This window comes from Cyprinodon tularosa, unplaced genomic scaffold (genome assembly GCF_016077235.1).
Source record: "Cyprinodon tularosa strain WSP-4 unplaced genomic scaffold, ASM1607723v1 ctg70, whole genome shotgun sequence".
Lineage (NCBI taxonomy): Eukaryota > Metazoa > Chordata > Actinopteri > Cyprinodontiformes > Cyprinodontidae > Cyprinodon > Cyprinodon tularosa.
In genome coordinates this window covers 1897077-1918549 of record NW_024039452.1, presented here as the reverse complement: position 1 = coordinate 1918549, position 21473 = coordinate 1897077, and the positions used below count along the sequence as shown (strand labels likewise).

General features: G+C 37.5%; 1 protein-coding gene across 7 annotated transcripts in view; it reads right to left on the bottom strand.

Annotated features, from left to right (window-relative positions):
• nrxn2b (neurexin 2b) overlaps positions 1-21473 on the bottom strand; it is a 1247190-nt gene that overhangs the window by 653093 nt on the left and 572624 nt on the right. For 6 of the 7 annotated variants that reach the window (XM_038268483.1, XM_038268482.1, XM_038268476.1 and 3 more), the window contains one exon: positions 16134-16160. The exons of the other annotated variant lie outside the window; for it this stretch is intronic. In XM_038268483.1, coding sequence (XP_038124411.1) covers positions 16134-16160 — 27 coding nt within the window. The remainder of the gene's footprint in view (positions 1-16133; positions 16161-21473) is intronic. 7 annotated transcript variants of the gene reach the window in all.

Here is a 21473-nt window from a genome sequence, read left to right as displayed (position 1 = left end):
TGGTGAACTGTAAAGTGCCTTGAGGTGCCATGTGTTGTGAATTGGTGCTATATAGATAAACTGAATTGATTGAATTGAATGGATTAACCACATTTATTGCTTTTTCTAAAATAAGAAGTGCACATGGAATTCATTCTGAGTCTTATTCTGAATGGCTGAACCAGGCCACTAGTGTCCTAAATTAACTAATATTCATTGATTGTGCGCAATCCAGGATGGATAAAGCCAACTGAGATTGTAAATATATTCTTGCAAGAACCAAGGGATAGGGGGTGTTTAAATGTGTCTGTGTTTAAGAGTGCAAAACTATGCAGGGTTCTGTAGGGTTGAGATGGTAAAGGAGGTGCTCCGAAGAGAATAAAAATAAGAAGCAGGTAGGGAAGAGGCAAGCAGAATATGGCCCACAGCCATGATTATCTACGCCTGCCGCTTTGACCCCCTGTGCCAATTACAGAGATAAGGCAGTTTGTGGTTGTGTGTTCTCAAGTGTGCCTACGTCTCTTACGCTGACGGGAAATGTATATTTGATGCCTGCTTGCACACACAACATTTGTATTCTGGTAGCTATCAGGGGCCATGCAATCTTTCTTTCCCAGTCTACTTGCTGGGGTATGTGGGAGGTGGACTGTGGTGCAGTCACATGACAAGATAAATGCAGTCGATAGCCTCTCGAATTGCAGATGTCCACCGCCGGAATACATATTGGAGTCGAAGACATACTGGGAAGACTGCTGATTGTTTTCAGGAGGCAGGAAAGGGATCCTGCAATCTGCAGTATTTCCTGGTTTTCAGGCGAAATCTTTGCAATTCCCACTGCAGGAGTCTCCTTAGGCTTTTTCTCATCCACCTTCTCTCTTTTTTTTTTTCAAACTCTGCTCGAATCTTTAGAGAAGGATGTTGCAAAGGATGCTGAATCATGATTTAAACAGCATTTTGCAGCATGCTGTGGCATAAGGGGATAATCCCATGGGACAGTCATCAGTCCTGCAAGGCTGTACAAGTCTCGACAGTTCCAGGCTGCTGACAGTTCTCTCATTAGAGTTCCTGTAATGAGTCCACATCTGCACTCTTGCTAGCGCCTCTAAAAGACTGTTAGGAGGCGGACTGAAAGCAGTCTGCAGCAATGTTACCAAGACAGCCACATACAGCAAAACCCCCTTGTGTTTTCTGCAATTAAATTTAAGAGCTGATCAAGCTCAGCTTTTTATGTTTACACTATTTTGACAATAAATACAAATTAAGCTGTCAAATATGAGTAACAAAGCTGAAATAAAGAACTGAATGTTATATTTAATGTGGAGCACATATCGTTTTTTTTAGACAAAGCAGTTGGGTGACAGAATGTACAGCAAAAATAGCCAGCAGATTAGAAAACCTTCATAAAGTAAATGCTCTTCATAAAGGCTTAAGTTGCCAAGAAACTAGACTTCAAAGAGCACAATAGGAAGCTGTAACCCAGCAGTGGCCTAAAATACAAAATGATTTAATCTACACACCGTTTCTTTTATGTCCTATGGCATGAATTTCTATTTTATCCATTGTTATTTAATGTCATGGACATACATTCAGTATTTCATTTCTTTTCTTTTTTTTTCTCAGACTTACAAAGCAAAATCAGTCAGTGCAGCTGAGGTTCTTTGCAGGTTAAACAATCACCACTACAAAGCTCTGCATTGAAGCAAGTTATCAAAATGAAATGACTTCTTAACATGTTGATAGTTATCAGCAAAATGAGCAAAGGAATTGCAGTTTTTTTTCCCTCATCAAAATAGCTTTATATAGTCTTGCTGCCATCCAGGCTCGGACTGGGAACGATTTTCGGCCCTGACATTATTCCATCTACACCAGCCAACTCTATCTTAATTGGCATATAACTTACTCAGTATTGTTAGTTCACACAGTCCGTTTTTAAATATGATGATATACATATTTTACCTAAGAATAAAACTCTATATTTTTTTCTCAAGAATGTTGTGAATAAATCTGACTTAGAGAAAACTTTATAAGAATATATTTTAGGAATTCTAATTAAACAAGGAACTATTACTGTATGTATTATTTCATACCAAATCCAGTTAAGCATGTTGCGAGGACAGAAATATAGTCACTAAAACAACAAAAGGAAAAAGGTTTCGGATCCAGAAGGAATGTTACAAATGGTGCACTGTAAAAAAGATATCTAAATAAGTAATTTTTTCTTGCAATAAGTGCATTTTTTCTTAAAATGAGGAGGTAAGTGAGACACTTTGCCAATGGAACAAGACAATTTACATTTAAAATAAGAAAAAACAATTGCCTTGTCTTATTTCAAGAGCATTTTATCTAATTATCTTACTTTAAGAGTAAAAGTACTCATTTCATTGGCAAATTATCTTATTTACCTTCTGAAAATTAAGTTTAAATGCACTTAACTGAAGACATTTTTGCTCATTTCTAGATCGTTTTTGCAGTGTGTAAGTGGCGGCATCACTAGTAAAGAGATATGTTATCAGATATTTGTTAAAACTTCCAGCAATTAGTGAAAGAGGTGACTGAGAAGCATTAGAGAGTGTGCTGTTTAAAGACCTATACAGTGACGGTTTTAAGGTTTGTTTCAGACAGAATGGTTGAATAATTCCACTGTCTCATACATGAACGTTCAAGAGAAGGGTTGCTTTATTGCAGTTCTATTTGCTGACTGCCATGCAGACAGATGTGAGGGTCTAAACGTTGCACCCTATTCTTTACAATATTCCTGACAGCCGACATGGTCATCCTACCAGACTACTATGGGAATGGGTGACTCCAGTCCATTAGGACTGGTTTCCCGAAACAATTAAATACTTTCCTGCCATAACATACCTAAATTAAATATTTAAACTATTAATAAGACTTCAAACAACCCTACTGCACACTGAGGCAGTAATGCAACCTTTAGATTCAAGTGCTGTGGACCAAGGACATGTCTAAAATTTCCCGGACACTGGAGTTATCCATCTCTCACTTATGCCAGCAGTTCCAGATCAAGTTGGCCTTTAGGATTCTGCACTAAAAGGAATAGTAGGATAAAGTAAAGCGACACAGAGCTCAGCTCTTGACATATCCTCATAGCTCCACAATAGAGCTGAGAAATGGCTTGTTCTCGGGGTTATACTATTTCTCAGATTCAAGCCAAAACAAACAAAAAAGAAGGAGCACAACAAGGGTGAACATTGGAGCTGATTCAGCTTTAAGGAAGCAAATGGGCTCAGAAGCTACAAGGAGGTTGCTTCTTTCCTTTTGGACAAAGAAGTTAAATGTCTAAATTAGTATAGGCGGACCAGGCTAACTAGCTGGCAAACAGTACATAATGAGTGCGGACGAGAACGAGTGCGCCACTAAATGGTCAAGAGGTGTTACATTCTTACCTATTGCCTTTAAATATGTTGAAATAGGAAATTGTCTCTTCAGACTGCAGGCTGCCGACTCCTGATATAGCAAATGAAACAGTGATTCTACCCCAATGCGGTTTAAGTCAAAAGCGCAAAATGATAATTTTCAAATTATTGCTTAAGTAGAGATGTTAAGGTCAGAAATTAAATTTGTCAAAATAAACAGTCGATTTATCCTTGTAGAAAATTGATTTTGTGGTATTTATTTGTTTGGAGCTCAGTTACCTAGTAGGAGGTCGGAGTAGAGTTGTCGCTCCTCCACGTCAAAAGGAGCCAGCTAAGGTGGCTCGGGCATCTGATGCCTCCTGGTCGCCTCCCTCTGGAGGCGTTCCAGCCATGTCCTATTGGGGCGAGGCCTCGTGGAAGGCCCAGGACAAGCTGGAGGGACTATGTCTCTGAGCTGGCCTGGTGTCACTCTGGGTCCCCCAGAGCAGTTGGAGCAAGTCTGTGTGAATCGGGAGGTCTGGGCATCTCTGCTTAAACTGCTGCCTCCATGACCCGGTCACAGATAAAGCGGAAGAAAATGGAAGGATGGATATTTGTTTTATTTTGTGTTATGTCTATAGAAGAGGGGCCAGAACCTTCTATAGGGGCCCTGTTGGCCCTTTTCTAGAATCACCCAGTAGACTTGGTATCATTTCTTAAAAGATTGTAGTAGATAGTCCAGGGATAAGGTATCCATTGTGCCAACATTGTGAAGTGAAACATGCATTACTCCAGAAAGGCTTGTGTGGAAATTACTAAGTATAACTCGGGTCACCTTTGGTGGTAATTCAGAGGACTCTGGATTTATTTGTGTCTTATCTGTTCTAAGAAATATTGCTACAGCAAGACAGCACATAGGTCAATGCACTGCCTACAGCAAGTTATTGTGTGTCTATGTTGCTTTGGTCCTTGGTTAGTTAGTTATAGAGACTCATGGCAGCCCCCAATGACCAGTTTATACCGACCCTTAACCCCACACTTCTCCCCGGGCGCCACACATTGGCAGCCCACTGCTCGCAAAGGGGATGGGTTAAATGCAGAGAGTTCATTTCGCTGCTTTGTACTTGTGTAATGTGTAATACAAGTGTAATGACAATAAGAAAAGCTGGGGGAAAAAGTCCTGTAACAAGGTAAAATAATTATACTGCAAAAGAGGAACTTTTGTGATTTAATTGAGATTCTAGCTCATTTAATTCCAGTACTAAATACTGCTGCTGACATTTCCTTGATAACCTGTTGAAAATATTGGTCAGAGGGGTCATAAAAACTGTTTTATTTTTTGACAAAGGGGGCCCACCAAGAAAAGTTTGTGAAACACTTTCTTATTTCAGTTAATATTGTGTTATTTAAGATTGGAATCATCTTTGGTTTAAAATAAAAATGCTACCAAGCTTGTAAGTAATATCCTTAGGTGTGACTCCAGTGACTATCCAGGAAATAGTCAGAGCAGATTTGACCTGCTAAGGAGTCTTTTAGACTTTTTGAGTTTGTGTTGAGATCAGCTTTTTGTTTATGTAATGATGTGCTGTAGAAGCAGCTTATCAGCAACACAGAGGAAGCAGATGGGTAGCCTTATCAGGAAGGCCAGCTGTTTCTCTGTGCTATCTTTCTAGGCATTTAATGCTATCAGATCAAATTAACAGATAATTTTAGTTGTGTTTCACTGAGAATAAGGATGTAAGAGGGATCAGATTTTCTATTTATTTTGGATGCATTTTCCTTCAGCACCGACACTACAATTACAATTACAAAACAAGTCTTGCAATCTAAATCTTATTTTTATCTGATTGCAATTTTTACAAATGCACCAAAATTGGATGCATGTACCAAATGTGTAAAGACTGGCTAAAGACAATTCCTAGTTTGTACTCCCTTTTTTTTTTTCATTTTATGACCTCAATTCTGAATTCTGCAAAGTCAAAAACTTGATGCAGTCAGCTGGTTTTCCATAAACAGAAAACTTTTAACCAGTTTGATTGTACGAATTGTCTCTATAAAAAGCCTTGAGATGACAGAGATGGCGAATGATGCTATATAAATAAACTAAAAGTGAAATAAATTAAAATTCAGTCCAAACATGAAGACCTGTTTTATGAGAGAATAATTCAAATCCAACTAACTGGAAAAGATGAAAGCCATCTTTTTGGAGAGAAACAACAGTGAGCACAGGAAAAAAATCTGAACAGAATATAAAAAAATATAGAAATATAGAAAAAAACAAACAAAAAAAACATTATTGACTGGATTTAAAAATGTCCACAACACTCTGTTGTTTCTGGATTGTGCACTCTGCAATGACAGCAAAGGAAATGATTACAGGGCTTCATGAACTGTGGAACATATTTCAGGGTTAAAAATGGGTATAATGACAAGGTGAAGGCAATAAAAAGCGGGTTTGTTTGTGGGGCTGCGCTCTTAGAGACATTTACTAGAACATGTGCAAAAAGGACCAGCAACACCTGCACATAACTATATGTATCTCTGGCTGTTGACAATGTCTAGTTTTTACTCTCCAGGCAGGATCCAATTTGAGCCATGATGCTTTTCAATGATATTGATCTACTTATATTATGCTGTGGAGGTTCTCAGCAGAGTTGGCAAAAGTACTCACTTTCCGTACTTGAGTAAAAGTACAGATACTTGTGTTAAAAAATACTCTGGTAAAAGTGGAAGTACTGATTAAACTTCTTTACTCAAGTAAAAGTAACAAAGCACAGGCTTGTAAATTTACTTAAAGTATAAAAGTAAAAGTAGAAACCACTTTTTTCATGCCGTTGCCTACATTTTAAATGGATGTCTGCCAATAGGACTAGATCTCCGTTGTGTTCATTTTCAATCATCTCGTCGTCCATGCTACTATGCTAACGCCACCGCCACCAAGCTGCAATGATTTGCCGCGAATGAATACCGCCGAATCTGTCGATTCATCTTGTAGTGGTGCGTCAAATGCAACGTAGATTCCCATCCAATTAGATAGAATTTGGTATTGATGACGTGAAAAATAATAACGATAACTCCATTGAAATTATTCAAAACTAAAGTAACGAGCCAATTTTTTAAAATGTAAGGAGTAGAAAGTACAGATATTTGTGTAAAAATGTAAGGAGTAGAAGTAAAAAGTCGCCATAAAAATAAGTAGTAAAGTAAAATAAAAATATCAGAAAAATCTACTTGAGTACAGTAACGAAGTATTTGTACTTCGTTACTTCCCATTTCTGGTTCTCGAAATGATATATAAAAACTAGGGCTGTCAAACGATTAAAATTTTTAATCTAATTAATCACAAGGTTTCTTGAATAAATTTCAATTAATCACTAGCCTAAATATTATTAAAAAATACACATTTTCTGTATACTGTTTTCAAAACAGAAAGATAAACAAGATGGGTATTACATTTAGTTTTTATTAATGACAAATCCAAAAAAATAATTTAATTCTCAAAATTTTGGCATCTTAGCCATTGCTTTTTCTTTTTTTTTTTAGCAAATACAGCATGGGTGAATGGAACGTTTTTCGTTTAAAACAAACAACTTGACTTTTAAACAATTACAATTACATTGTACTTATTATTTATTCATCTTTTAGCCAGTTGTTAAGGCAAACTAACTGGTTAACATTTTCTGAATGTAAAGCGGACCGTTACTTAATGCCCTGCGTTCGCTGAGGGTGGTCTGACGCATGCCAGTCGTAACACCTGAAGTTGAAGCCCCAACAAATGAATGCTCGGCATTAAGATGATATTTAAGGCTCGAGGTGCTTCGGTGAAACGAAAATTCCTTCTTGCAGTGTGAGCAAACCATAACATGTTTATTTATTGTCCGGTCTTTGTTTTTTTTATACTCGAACTGTCTATCCAGCGGGCCAAAAGGTTCTTCTGTTTCCTCCATCTCGCTCATGTCGGACAATTGAATTGTGGGTAAAACAGGGACTGCGTTAAGGCGTTAAAAAAAACATGGCGTTAATCCCAGAAAACAATCATCTCGCGTTAACACGTTAATTTTGACAGCCCTAATAAAAACACATATAGTAATGATTAGGGAAAGAAAATCCCAATTTTTATGATGTTATCCGGATGGGTTATTTTCAGATTTGCTGTTTATCAACTAGGTCTCCAATAGAAGAGTATACAATGAATATCTTTGATAATATAATTAATTAATCTGGTTGATGATTTACATTAATAAATACAACGTTTAATAAACACACTTAATACATTCCTGTATCTCCATATTGCCTCTCCTATTAGATAGTAACAGGGATATAAACCAGCAATTTTCACTGTTAAAATTTTAGAAATGTTATTTTCTTACACCCCAATCAGGGCCTTGAGGTCCTGTAGTCAATATCTAGTGATTTCACCTGTAAAGAAATCAAAAATAGAGCAAACAGAGACTTTTCTTCCATCCTTCAAGTCAGTGGACTCAGTAGCTTCTTTAAAAGACAGCTAAAAACACTAAAAACTTTTTAAATCTGCTTTTGCTTGAATATTTTTCTGTCTTTATCTTATTTGTTCAAGCACTTTATGCATTTTAGCTTGAAAAGTTCGACATAAATAAAATTTAAATTATTTTATATTCATATTATTATCATAGATATATTTGCATAGGACGTAAGGTTTTGGAACCTCAGTGAAATTTGTCTTTTCCAGTTCAAATGCACAAGTATTAAAGGAATCATAGCCTAACATTTAATCCACAATGTAAGCTTTGTTCATTTCAAAGCTATTGTTTGCTGCTACAATACATCCAATAAATTTAGTGAGATCTGGATCTGATCAAAACATGTTTAGATAATGAGGGTCAGCCTAATTCTTAATGCATGTTTGTCTAAAATCTGAATTAATGTTCATCACACCCACATCAAACCTTTGAGCTGTAGAAATACATTCCCAAGAAGATTCATAATAAACAAATTGATTTCTTGAAAAACTTTATACTAGGCTTAGCAAATTATTGTGGTCAAACAAATCGCTGTTCCCTGCCATTATTTTTCACCTTTTAAAACGGTGGTTAACGTCAAAAAGATGCTCTGTTTACTGCTGCCCCTTTCTGTCTGTGCACCGTATGATGTGCTCTACGGCTGCACTCAGACAGCCATCAATGCTGGGAAAAAATAGCAGCTAAGTGTTAAATGGACTGAACATGTAATGTTTTGCTTGTCAGATTTCTTATCTGAGCGAACCCCTTTGTAAACTTTGAAAACTATTCTCCAGAAACCATGGCTAGAGCAACACATCTGTTTCTGGCAGGAAAAACAAATCATACTGGTTGAGTGTGTTAAACAGAACATAAATTACAGCCTCATTGAAGACGATGCTGTGTTCAAATAGCCTGACGTAGTCCTACTTAATTCTAGTCAGAATATGAGTCTGATACTGCTCCATAGAGCTGTGATTATGGGGCGTGTTTTGAACGAACGTGGGAAAAAAATGCCTCTGCACTCAATTGGATAGACCTACAACCAATAAGAGCAACGGAGTGCGTGACGTATGTTAAGCAACGCATAGTTGTTGTCAACAAAAATCAAAGCGTGCAGTTGCGCGCCTAGAATAAGAAGATGAGCCTTGATCGCATTTCTCTGTTCCTCTTTTAAAATTAATTTGCTGTCGATATCTTCTAGAACAGACCTAATAGCAGAATCTACACACCTCAACTCTCCAGCGGCAGCCATTGTTGTTGTCACCCAAGCGCGCTTTGGTGACGTGGTTGATTACGTAACTGTTGATCATCTGTCTATCATCGTATAAAGCCCGCCCTGACAATTTGATTGGCCCGCCAAATATTGTGCGAGGATACTCGCGCTACTATTGAGCAATGCCAGACCGAACTTCCCGACCTCAAACGTTGTAGGTGGGACTAAGTTCAGAATGGCACCCAGGCTAGTGTTCAAAGTTTTTGTTTACCAATGCCGTTTTCGTGCTTATGATAAGGAACTGCTACTTTTCCAACAATTTATTAAGTTAGGTTTTGCTGTAGGTGTGTGAATGCAGTGGTGTAAAAAGTACACACACTCCAAAAACTACTTAAAGTATAAAAGTATAAAGTAACCTTTAAAAAAAAAAAAAGCCAGATGCCACTACATGAATTGAAAGCTCAATTTTTCGACTATTTTGAAAAATCCTTTGCGATAGATGCCCTCATCCTTAGCCCTATCTCAAAAAATTCATGTTGGTCTCCGTCTCCATCTCCCGATACGCTCTCAACATCTTTTTCTGAACCCGACATTGTAGCATGGCATAGAAAATTCGTGTTTGCAGTTTGAAGAACACCTGCTTGTTTCTGATGATTTCCTTTGGCAAACGCATAAATTTGACAAATAGCTAACCAATGAGTGTTTGCGTTCTATGACTCATCCAATGACACTAGTTGTCACTAAATGTGGATGGTGTGAAATAAATATTAAACCGAAACCAAGAGTAACGAGTAGCGTCTGTTTTAAAAAAATTTAACAAATAGGAAGTACAGATACTTGTGTGAAAATGTAATGAGTAGAAGTCAGAAGCAGGTAGACAAATAAGTAATGGAGTTAAGTATAGATACCTAAAAAGTGTACTTAAGTACAGTAGCAAAGTATTTGTACTTCGTTACTTGACACCTCTGGTGAATTGATGCAATTGGCTATGCTTCCTTACATAGATATATCTTAATAGACTGCCATTTTAATCTTAAACAGACTTTCATTACATCATATTTAGGTCTAAAATTAACATGTGAACATGAACAGTGGTTCTTTTTAGGTGTCTGCCTCTGTATATTAAACCCCCAGCCACTTCCCCTGGTAGTTTCTTCTTGTTAAAATGAAGTTTTTCTCTCTACTGTCACCATTAGCATGCAGGGTAAGAGGGATTACTGCAAAGTCAATGACACATTTCAAGCCAATGTCAATTGTAACCCAATGCTTATTATGGAGGAGCAAACCCTGCAATGTCAAGACTTAATGCAATTGGTTGTGTTTCCTTATATTAAACTTTAAGCCAATCTGTCTAGGCGGTTTCACTGAATTGTCTCTGTAAAAAGCTCTAAGATGACAGGTGCTGTGAATGGCTCCTATTTAAATAAACCAAGTGAATATTACAGATTAACGGATGAGCAGGGCTTTATACATTTTTTATTTTTTTTTTAGGGTTTTGGGTGATTTCTAGGCTAAACGGATTGTTTCTGCTAGTAAAAATGAACATGGCTGACAGCTGCCAGGGAGTCCAGTGGTATGTGGAGGAATTATTCCCATCTAAAGTCTTCGGTGTCAGCTCTGATACTTAGTTTGTGAGAATAATTTTCTCTGCTAACGTTGCACTCCCTTCACAGTCCCACTGATAGAGTTTGGCAGCCTCAAAAACTCCACAGCAATTTGAATAACAAATAGTTCAACCACTTCAAAGTCTAAATAATGACAGTTTTGGTGACTTAAGTTGTAAAAGGTTTTGACAAGGCATGAACAGGATTGTTGGTAATGTTTTTTTTTTGTCCAGTTGATATCCCAAAAAATATGTTGTTATTTTTATGTAGAGGAAGACATAAATTAAGCTCTCCTTTTAGGTGCTTAAACTAAGGATGCTACTAATGATTATTTTGCAAATTGATTAATCTGTCAATTATTTTTTCAATTAAATAATAAGACAAGCGAAATGTTAGGTTTTTTACGAATGTAAACCAGGTGAAACTGAAACTTTTGCACTTTACGAGTTCTGGATAGAGCATATTGGCATACTTGACTTGGTTTCCAAGTTTGAAGACGTTTTGCTTCCCACCCAGGAATTCCCCTGGACAGGAAATGCTGTCCACCTGCATCTTAAGGACAAGGGACACTCATTTGAGGACCAGAATGTTTACACTTTGGACAAAAAAGACAGGTGGTTTGAAAGAGGTGTGAAGGAAGCCATTTATGTCAAGAAAGAAAAAACAACCTCAAACAGAGGGGGTGAACTCAGGGTAAAGCTTTCAAAAACCTACAATGCAGCAATTGAGATGATTCCTTCCCGCTATCATGTCAACCCCCACCCCTATGCAGGGGAAAAAACATCCCGCCTTGACAATCAAGCCAACAATTGCCCCTTTCAGAGGCATAGCCCAGTATCGGGAATTGCAGGCTAACATAGAACCCAAACAACTGCCCATTCCTAAGTGGCAGACCCGTTCTTCTGGTTCTATTTGCATGTTTTTTCTAAGCCAAAAAACAAGTTTTTTGAGCTACTATATAAAGCTTCAAACACAAAGTTAATTCTGACATTTTGAATGGAAAAAGCTTCCTGGATGGGAAGTGAAACGTCTTCAAACTTGGAAACAAAGTCCAGTGGATTGTTGTTTTTATTTATTTTTTTTTTTTTTGAATGACTATGACCTGGATGACTGAGAATCTTCACCAGCATATTGACGAAAAATACATTTTTTGTTTTAATCTTAAATGCAAGATGTTTATATATTTTTTTTTTACAAATTTAATATAGTTACTGCTCTAAGTGGATTACTCTGTCAGCTAAAGGCATATTTCACAGTCTCTATACTCCAGTTAACAATTAATGGATAACTAAATAAGTTGACGATAATTTCCATAATCAATTAATCACGATTAATCCAACTAATTGTGTCGGCTCTAGTTTGCGCATCTTGGGTGGAATAAAAAACAACATAAACTGTAGGGCAATACAGCACCTTGAAATAAAATTTTACCATATGTTTTAAGAAAAAGGTTAGAGCAAAGCCAGAATAGGATTGGGAGTAAAGATGCACTTATTTTTTTTTTCTTTAACAGAGGTTTTTAACTCTTTTTTTTTTATCTCCTTTATACGAACAACATGTCTGAGAGGTTCAGTCTGTTTTGAAGTGAGTACTGCAGGTAGAAAAGCCAAAGGGTATGACATTAGCAGACGGCGCGCTTGCACCCCACACACTGCCCATATGTCACGCCAAATCTCATCTCATCGAGCTCTCAGAGAAGGTGCTGCTGGCGGCTAAAAGGCCACCTTCCACACCGATATCATCAGCCAGATACCCTGTGCTGACTGGAGCTAAGGGGCCACAGCTCTTCTCCTCATAACATCATGATACATTAACTGAGGGGGGCTGGGTCACGACCAAGGAAAGAAAAAAATCATGGTTGAAAACCAAAGACTTTGAAATATTTAAAAAGTCCAGAGACACAAAAGGTCAAGAAAGGTCGCAGTTGATATACTATTTCCCTTTATCATTGGTGACTTTTGCTGCCCAGGTCTGTCATCGTGACTGTTGATAACCATGAATAAGGCAGCGGTTTGTTTGGCATACTATAATGTTCAGCTTAACTTAGTGAAGGACATTGGAAATTAATATTCATCAGAAGATTGGGTTAAGAAAAACGAAGATTTCAGCCACAGTTTATCCCAAATCAGTATCTGAACACAGCTACTGAGTCGGTCATTCTGCACACTGCAAAAAAATGGAAATCTAAGTAATTTTTTCTTAAAGGAAGTGCATTTTTTCTCTAATTGAGGTCGAAAGTGAGAGTCTTTGCCAATGAAACAAGACAATTTACATTTAAAATAAGAAAAAATAATTGCAATGTCTTATTTTAAGTTCATATTATCTAATTATTTTATTTTAAGAGCAAGGATACTAATTTTATTGGCAAATCATTGAATTTACCTACTCAAAGTAAGGGTAAATACACTTAATTTAAGAAATTTTTTTACTTATTTCTAGATCTTTTTTGCAGTGCATACATCTAAAGGACCTCACAGTAACCCCTGACTTAAGTGAGCAAACATGACCTGGCATGTGCTGACATTTGGCATCATTTTTTAATGAGGTTAGTCGTGTAAAAAAAATCTAACACTCACAGACTGCTGGCAGTCACTCTTTCTTTTTGCCCTCAGTCTGTTGTGAAAAAGAATTTGTCCCTTATAGATTTTTGTTTTTTTCTGTTTTCGCTCTGTTGTTGAAATGCCTCATATAATCTAACATTTTTTATGCTGCATAAAGATAACTGGACAGATACAAAATTATTACTTTATCCAATAAGTGTCCAAAAGTTGTCTAAGCCATCCTGATTCAGATATTATTCCGGATTTTTCTATGACCTCCTGATTGAATCGTCGGTTGTGCTCTTGGAGTAATTTTGATTGATGTTTTTCTCTAATGGGACAGATTACCTTTACTATGTTTTTTTTTTATAAAGACTTTAACTTTCTTTTACCTGTTAACTTATTTATAATTTACTTTGTTTCCCCTTTTAAGATATCAATTCCATTGGTTTATTGATAATTTTTTTTAAATTTGGATTCCATGTTGCTGTTTGTGATTTTTAAGCAGCCAGATATGTTCCGTTAGATTTTGTATGCAGGTCAGGTAATGATGGCCCAACTTTCTATAAGAAAAAAAAAAATAGATATGAGTCATCAAAGGGGGAACTTACTCTCTTCCAGAAAGCCAAGTGAATGTGTATAAATTTTTCACCCTTAAAGTATAAAATCCTCACTAAGAATCTGCTCTTCGTAGATATAAAGGTTATCTTCATCCAATTCTAGTGTTTGTTTTATAATCTGTAATATTAAATTCTGACCAAATCTGCTAGAGGGCAAAGACTTTTTCACTCTAAATAGCAACATATGCCTTGTGCTTGACTGACATCTAGTGGTTAAACTATGGTATTGAACATTTTCAGCAGTTAAATGTGTGCTACTGTACAGTATGCCCGCACAGACTGTAAGTCTATAGTAAAAGACGTGACTTGTCCCGTACGACCCATGTTTACTTGAACTGGTGTAGAAAAGACCTAAGATATCAAAAAACGGATAAATCTGAATAAAATTCACAATCACACAGACACAATTGATTTGAAATACATGCAAAATTACCAAACCTAAACAGGGGAAATGTATATTTGCCCGTTTACAGGGAGAACAGTTGTAATTACAGAGATATGAAGACATGTTCTGGACATTAGAAACTGCTGAAAGGAACTGGAAATTTCTTAACATGTATGTAGAAATCTGGACCTATTTTTTGATTACTTTTTCAGTGTAGAAGTAGCAGCAAAGATATTGCTGCAAATAATGAAATAAAGTTAATCCAATCCTTCCTAAAATAAAAGTATTTTCCCTTGTTTTGGGGTAATTTGGAAATGGAATAGGATGGTTTGAGCTTAAAAATAGAAAAAAATAACAACTACGTGATCTTATTTAAAGTGCATAACATTCAGTCCATCCTATTTTAACAACAGAAACACTCAAGCAATCAGCAGATCCTTTTATTTACCTGCTCAAGTTAATGGAACATACACCTACAGTATACTAAGAAATTTTACTTTGTATACAGATTTGAAATACAGACGGAAAAAAAAGACATTTTTGCTCTTTTCAGACTTCCTAGAGTAAAAATCTTTTGAGTTTTTGTCAATTAGAACTAGACTAACTTTTGCATATAAATGAAAGATTCTGACTAAAAAAAAAAAAAAATTAAAAGCTCTTTAAAACATACCAGATAAACCAACCCTGAAAGACCAGAATAGTATCAAAAAATAAATAGTAACAAATGTTGAACCTCTGGAACTTGTAGAGACGAAAGAAGGAGAGGTGGAAAGTGTATACCAACCAGTTTGTGTCAGTCAGACCTTAAGTGGGAAAGACAACATGTCTACCATTCATGGTGCTCTGCAATTAGTGTTAGTTAATCATTGATTTTTAACCTTTTAGAAGTTAGTTTATAACATTTCATTATTTCGTATCTATTTAGCTTATACAAAGCTAATATTTTGCCTAACACAGCTAACTTTTCTGTTTAGCACAACCGGTTTTTCCACTATATTGACATTTGATTGTGCAATATTAAGGTTGTTGTCACATAAAGATAAAAGCCCTAAGATATGAGTCAAAAATTTCCCTGCAGCCATGCAAGCATGGAGAACAACTCCACTAATTGCTACCTTCTCAGATGCTCTTTAAACTCATCATGTCAGCCCCCAACATCTCTACGTTTCCAAAGAGCTCATTAAATCAAGGCTCACAGACACAGAAGCTGCTGCAAACATGAGGTTTTCTCTATTCTTTTGTCACCATACCTGGCACCACTTACCTGCAGGCTAGTTGTTGAATTGTCAGGGCCCATGATAGAAAAAAACAGTTTGATATCATTGTGTCTGCATGAGGTAGAAAAACATTACCTCCCCCCTCTCCAAAAAAACAAGCACACAGCAGGTGATGCCTTCTCTCAGAGGAGACGCAATTAGCTTTCTGGGGGGCAAAACTACAGTTTGTCCCACACAGAAGACAAGCAGCACCTGTGTGTGAAGCCTTGTTGCACCCACATTCAGTGGACCATAACAAGGATAACGAATCAGTGGAGGGCCAAGATGGCTTCTCCTAAAGTGTTTGAATTTTGTTGTTTTTTTATAGAGGTGACAGAAAAAATAAAACTAGTGTCATGATAAGAATGCGGCAAAGATAATTTCAAAACATCTTAAATGGAAATGTTACATTATGAACAAAATATATATACAGGTGAGAAAGAGCAAATGTGCAGATAATAAAAAAACAAAGGTGAAAATTTTTTTGGAAAAAAAATTTGAAAGAAAAAGAAAAATTATTAAATGAAAGAAAAAAAAAAGAAACAAGGGAAACAAAAGGCAAGAGACAGATAATGGAAAAAAAATAGAGCTTAGAAACTGGGAGTAATCATGAGGACAAGGAGAGCAGAGAGCCCCACCGTAAAACTCAGCAGACACAGAAATGTACACATTTTAGTCAGAAAAACGGATAGAACCACTTACTGAGGCTACAGTCTATCCTGATACAATCTGGCGGGAGAGAGAGCGAAATGGTGAGAATAGAAAAAAAAAGGAAAGTAAGAGATGAAAATAAAGAAAGGAGAGAAGAGAATAAAAGAGAAAAACAAGACATTTTACATCCTTCAAGGTACATTCTGCAGACAACCAAGCATTGTTCTGAGGCCACCATCCGGGGACAGGCTCGTAGTCAGGATCACCCTCTCATAGACGTCCAGCATCATCCATCCATTAAATTAAAGCACAGGAGAAGGCAAGGCTAATACATGAACACTGATTTACAGAATGTGTTGAGCTCTGTTGTTCATGTTCTAATTCCTTAATACCAAAATGAGATTACAGAAAGAATGTGGCATTTTATGCCTATTTTCCAGTAGTACCTAATATAAGCCAGATCTGGACTGATGGGATCAATTATATTTGTTTTGATTCATTTTCCGTTCCAGAGAAACAGCATCTTTGGAGGAGATTTTTAATTTCAAGCTGGCCCCAAAGTCTGAAGTCATGTGATTTGTAGTTTTTGTTTACAAGAGATGTAAGAAAATAAAATAGTGTTTACATTGGGATGCTCTATTTGTACGGAGCTCCCTGGGGGACATTTATAACTTTTTGTGAATGAAGTACACAGAGATGCTAGGCAGACGGGAGTTCTTTATGAAGTAAAATTGGATGATATTAATACTTAATAATAACAAAATAATAATAATAAAAAAAGGTAAAGGTGTATTTTTCAAAACCAGCTGTTGTAGTGCGATCACCAGGAGCCCCTTGGTGTGTGTGGTGATTTTGGAGTCTCTGCACTTTATGGCAGTGGAGTTATTGATTTTTATTTGTAACGTTTTGCTGTTGTTTTACCATTTGCAGACGGTCCCTAACCACTCGCCTGGTCGCTGCCTGTGCATAGAGATCAATGTAATACATCCAGCTCGGAGAACGGCTCGTTTTTCTCGAAAATAAGGCTTTTTGATTCTTGTAATACGTAGTTTGTGCTATCAGGACATGAAAGAGGCGCCATTTGTGTTTCAACAACGAGAGTTATTGATCCCGGAAGTCCGAATCTGTGAATATCTTTCTAACTTTACCGAAGTAAAGTTTTGCGTTCTCACGCAAAAGGTTTTGCGAGGTAACGCAAAAGGTTTTGCGAGGTAACGCAATACTTTTGTGAGGGAACGCAAAAGAAAAAAAAATCCCCCATGTCCCCTAGGGGGCTCCGTAATTTTAGATTAAAACTATGCTTTTTAAAAACTGTTTAGTCCTACGTGACTTTCAGGACTAAGCTATAAATAAGAGAAGCCTTTTTATAGTTACTTAATAAAAAAACAAAACAAAAAAAAAACATGTTGATATTAACACTATGAATCGCTAGACAGGTTAAAAATAGTAAAATATTACTTTAAGATAATATTACCTAGCCTGGACTACAGCATATGGAAAGACAGGCTAACGCTACGTAATGTTAGCTTGTAAAAATTGTCACTACCCGATCCGTCCCGGTAGCACGATTCGTATCATAAGCTCATTTGTGCTAACCTGACTCCGCCAGATTGATTTGCTCTGCATATCCATCTGGAAACCTTCCGTTGAAGTAATTTTGGGAAGGGGCGAAAATACTGGTTAGCTGATTGGCCTATGTTGGTGATAGACGGGCCAAATAAACCAATCAGATCAACGAAGCATGTGACGTACTAACAGAGCGACGACGAAAGCACAACCACAAGCCAGGCTACTCTTGCCGAAACCAGTCGGGAAAAGAGCAAAAACATCTTTTCCTCTGAGAAAAGCCTCCAGAGCAGTGTTTTGCTCTTCTTTCAGTGAAGAAATACTCTGTTATTCCGATAAAATTTGCTCGATAGCCACGCTAACGCTAGTTTCATCGGCTGAAGCCGCCATGTTCTTTAGACTGAACTGTCGCGCTTCTCGTTGCGTCACACCTCAACCCGCCTCAAAGCCAACGCTGATTGGACGTTCATTTAGTGAACGGCTCCAAATTTTCTTTAACGGAGAGTCTCCAGACTGATTAGCGAGTGAAACCTTGAAAGCTCGCGAGATCAGGATGGTCTGACGAGGCTACATTTGTGCATGTGGTACCGGATATACATCCAGGTTTCCATAAATAATGGTTTATGGTATGCTATTATGGTACTAAAATGACTTATTTCTATCCTTAAATAAATGAAACTAAATTAAAATGGCATTTTAAAAGCATTTCCCTACTTTATCTGTTATCAAAATAAAATTTCTCTATCATCCATTTTCATGGAAAAAAGCTGTCTGTGCTTCCCGATTTCACCCTAAATCACAGTCATATCTACTACCTGATTGGTTGCTGCGACACGAAGATAAACAAATCTTCACATTTTTTAGCTCAATTACAGCTCCCTCACAGGGCTGTAATTGCCAAAAACATACCTTTTGCCTCACTAGCATCATACCTTTGGCTCCGGATCACCTCACAGTGCCTCTGAGCTGCTCTCAACATAAAGATAACTGGGAAATAGATTGCTCAGAGCACAAGAATCACATTTGGTATGACCACACCATTACTTATCGTAAAGCAATGCAGGCTAATCAACCCGAAGCAAATCACTTTAAGTTGGTACTAGTGGAAAATGAGCAAGAGTAGTTATATTTTTGCCTAAGTTTATACATTTTTACAGTGAGATTTTTGTTTATGTAACAGTGAAATATATTTTCCAGCTGTAAATAATAGCTTCTTGAATAGTTATCCTACTTTACCTCTTTTACGGACACTTAAAGCTCTGCTTGCCTTCTGCAGCACTTCAACATGAGTAAACCCAGAAGAGTAAAAGACAGAGAGGGTGATCTGCACAGCCCAGCCACCACATGCCTGGTGCACCCGCATTAGTTTCTATTAGAAACATAATGTGAAAAACTGAGAAAAGCATTTTAGTCTAAATTAGGTAATTCATCATTTACCCTTGCCTTAGCGAGCAAATGAGTCTGGTTACTTAGTTTAAAGTGACCTATTAAACCCTCTCAAATGAGAGCTACTCAGTAAAGGGATTAAACGCCATTTAAGCATTGAGTCTTTGTTCCCTTCAGACTCTTTTTTTCATTCGTTAAATTTCTGTAACATGGATCAAGTGTGCAAATGGCATTGTGGCTCGGCTGTGGTCTAGAGCTGTCAACCGCTACAGAATAGTGGACACAAACAGCCAGAGACCAGCATCAGTGTGTAGACATGTGGCGAGGGATGCAGTGTAGCTTCTTCACAAGTGCTTTCCTTTGGAGAGTCAAGTTCGAAAAGTCTTGGCTGTTTTGAGAGTTTTCAAAGCTAAACTGGGTTTATCTGTCTGCACATGAAAGGGACGACATCAGCCGATGTGTCGAGCTGCACTTTAGCAGTGACCATCTGTTGCTTTCATTCCAAGATAACGGGCAGTGAACAGTGTCAGCCCAATTAAGATTTTAAAACATTGATTACTTAGATTTTAATGAGGATTGAAGTCTGAACAGATCAGATTGCTGGGATGTGTTTCACAATAATGCCAGCTTGGTTTGCATGGGAAAGAACTATTAAAGTCTAAACGAACGATATTAAACGGGCTCAACAAAAACATCCAAAGATATCGGAAGACTGGATTTGCAGCCTAGTTGGAAAAAAACCAACAAAACTTCTGAGTAGCTCACAGCATGTCTGCAGCTGCCACAGCTGTGAGCTGGTCTCTCTGGCTGTTTGATCCGAGGGCCGCAGACATACAGGCCATTGAAGGGATGAAAAGTTCCATCGTCTGAGTTCTGGCCAGATGGGATGTTTATGAGTGACAGAGAGAAAGAAGGTGAAGGAAGAGTTGGAGGGAGTGGGCTTAAATAATTACAAGGAAGAGTGAACGCTTGGTTTTAACACCTTTACTTGCTGTTCCAGCACTACTTCCTTGTGTTATTATCTCCCTGCTCCTTCAAGAGGTCCGGATTCAAGTAGTTAGCCTCTTATCTGAAACAATCCAACTTCCACATTGTGTTCTTTGTGCTATTTCAGTGACCTAGGTCAGAAAAGGTGTTTTAACTAATCAGTTAAATTTCGTCAAGTTAATCAGGCTTGCAATCTCCTAATAAGAGGATTCAAGCTTTAAGTTGCAATGGAGAAGAAGTTAACTCCACAAAAAACAAACAAACACGGAGAGCAGAGGAAGACTAAGGAGTGAGGCGGGTGCAAGACACCCCAAAGCTCTCAGAAAGCATCATTAGAGATGGAGCTTTTTGACAGGGTTAGGAGATTGAGGATTTTATGGAGTAGAAAAAAAGAATATCGGATGGAAGGGATAATGGAAAGAGAAATTACAGAATGGAAGCTCACCTAGAGGACGAACGTATGGTTTTATATGTAGAATTTATCTTTAGTTTTAACCATATGAGGAAGAGAAGTTTCTACATTTTTTTATAACTCCAGATTTTTTTTAAATCGTCATTAAATACTGCAGAGATCAGATCTTAAAGCGATACACAGTTAAGCCCCAAATTATTCAACCCAGATGGCATATATCGATCTAAGACCATTTTCAATTAATAAAGCAGTTTGTAAATAGGAAAAGACATGAACAACTCTCAGTTGATAATAAACAAGTTTTGGAGGACTACCGTTTTTTTCTTTCATATTTTTTTACGATAATTGGCAAATGAAAAATATTTACTCGCATTTCAGTGCATAAAGGCTTCATAAGATAAAAACCTTTCCACAATAGATGACCGGGTTTTTGCATGTTTACATTATCTTTCATGATTAAGGCTTTGCAGATGGATAAGCTACCTTCCTAACCTGACTCCGCCAGATGGATTTGCTCCGCATATCCATCTGGAAACCTTCCGTTGCAGTAATTTTGGGAAGGGGCGAAAATACTGGTTAGCTGATTGGCCTATGTTGGTGATAGACGGGCCAAATAAACCAATCAGATCAGCAAAGCATATGACGTACTAACAGAGCGACGACGAAGAGGAGCCAATTGATAGATCAAACTCTTGCCGAAACCAGTCGGGAGAAGAGCAAAGACATCTTTTCCTCTGAGAAAAGCCTCCAGAGCAGTGTTTTGATCTTCTTTCAGTGAAGAAATACTCTGTAATTCCGATAAAACTTGCTCGATAGCCACGCTAACACTAAAGCCGCCATGTTCTTTAGACTGAACTGTCGCGCTTCTCGTTGCGTCACACCTCAACCAGCCTCAAAGCCAACGCTGATTGGACGTTCGTTTGGTGAACGGCTCCAAATTTTCTTTAACGGAGAGTCTCCAGACTGATCTGCAAGTGAAACCTTGAAAGCTCGCGAGATCAGGATGGTCTCACGAGGCTACTACCTTCCATCACCCTAAT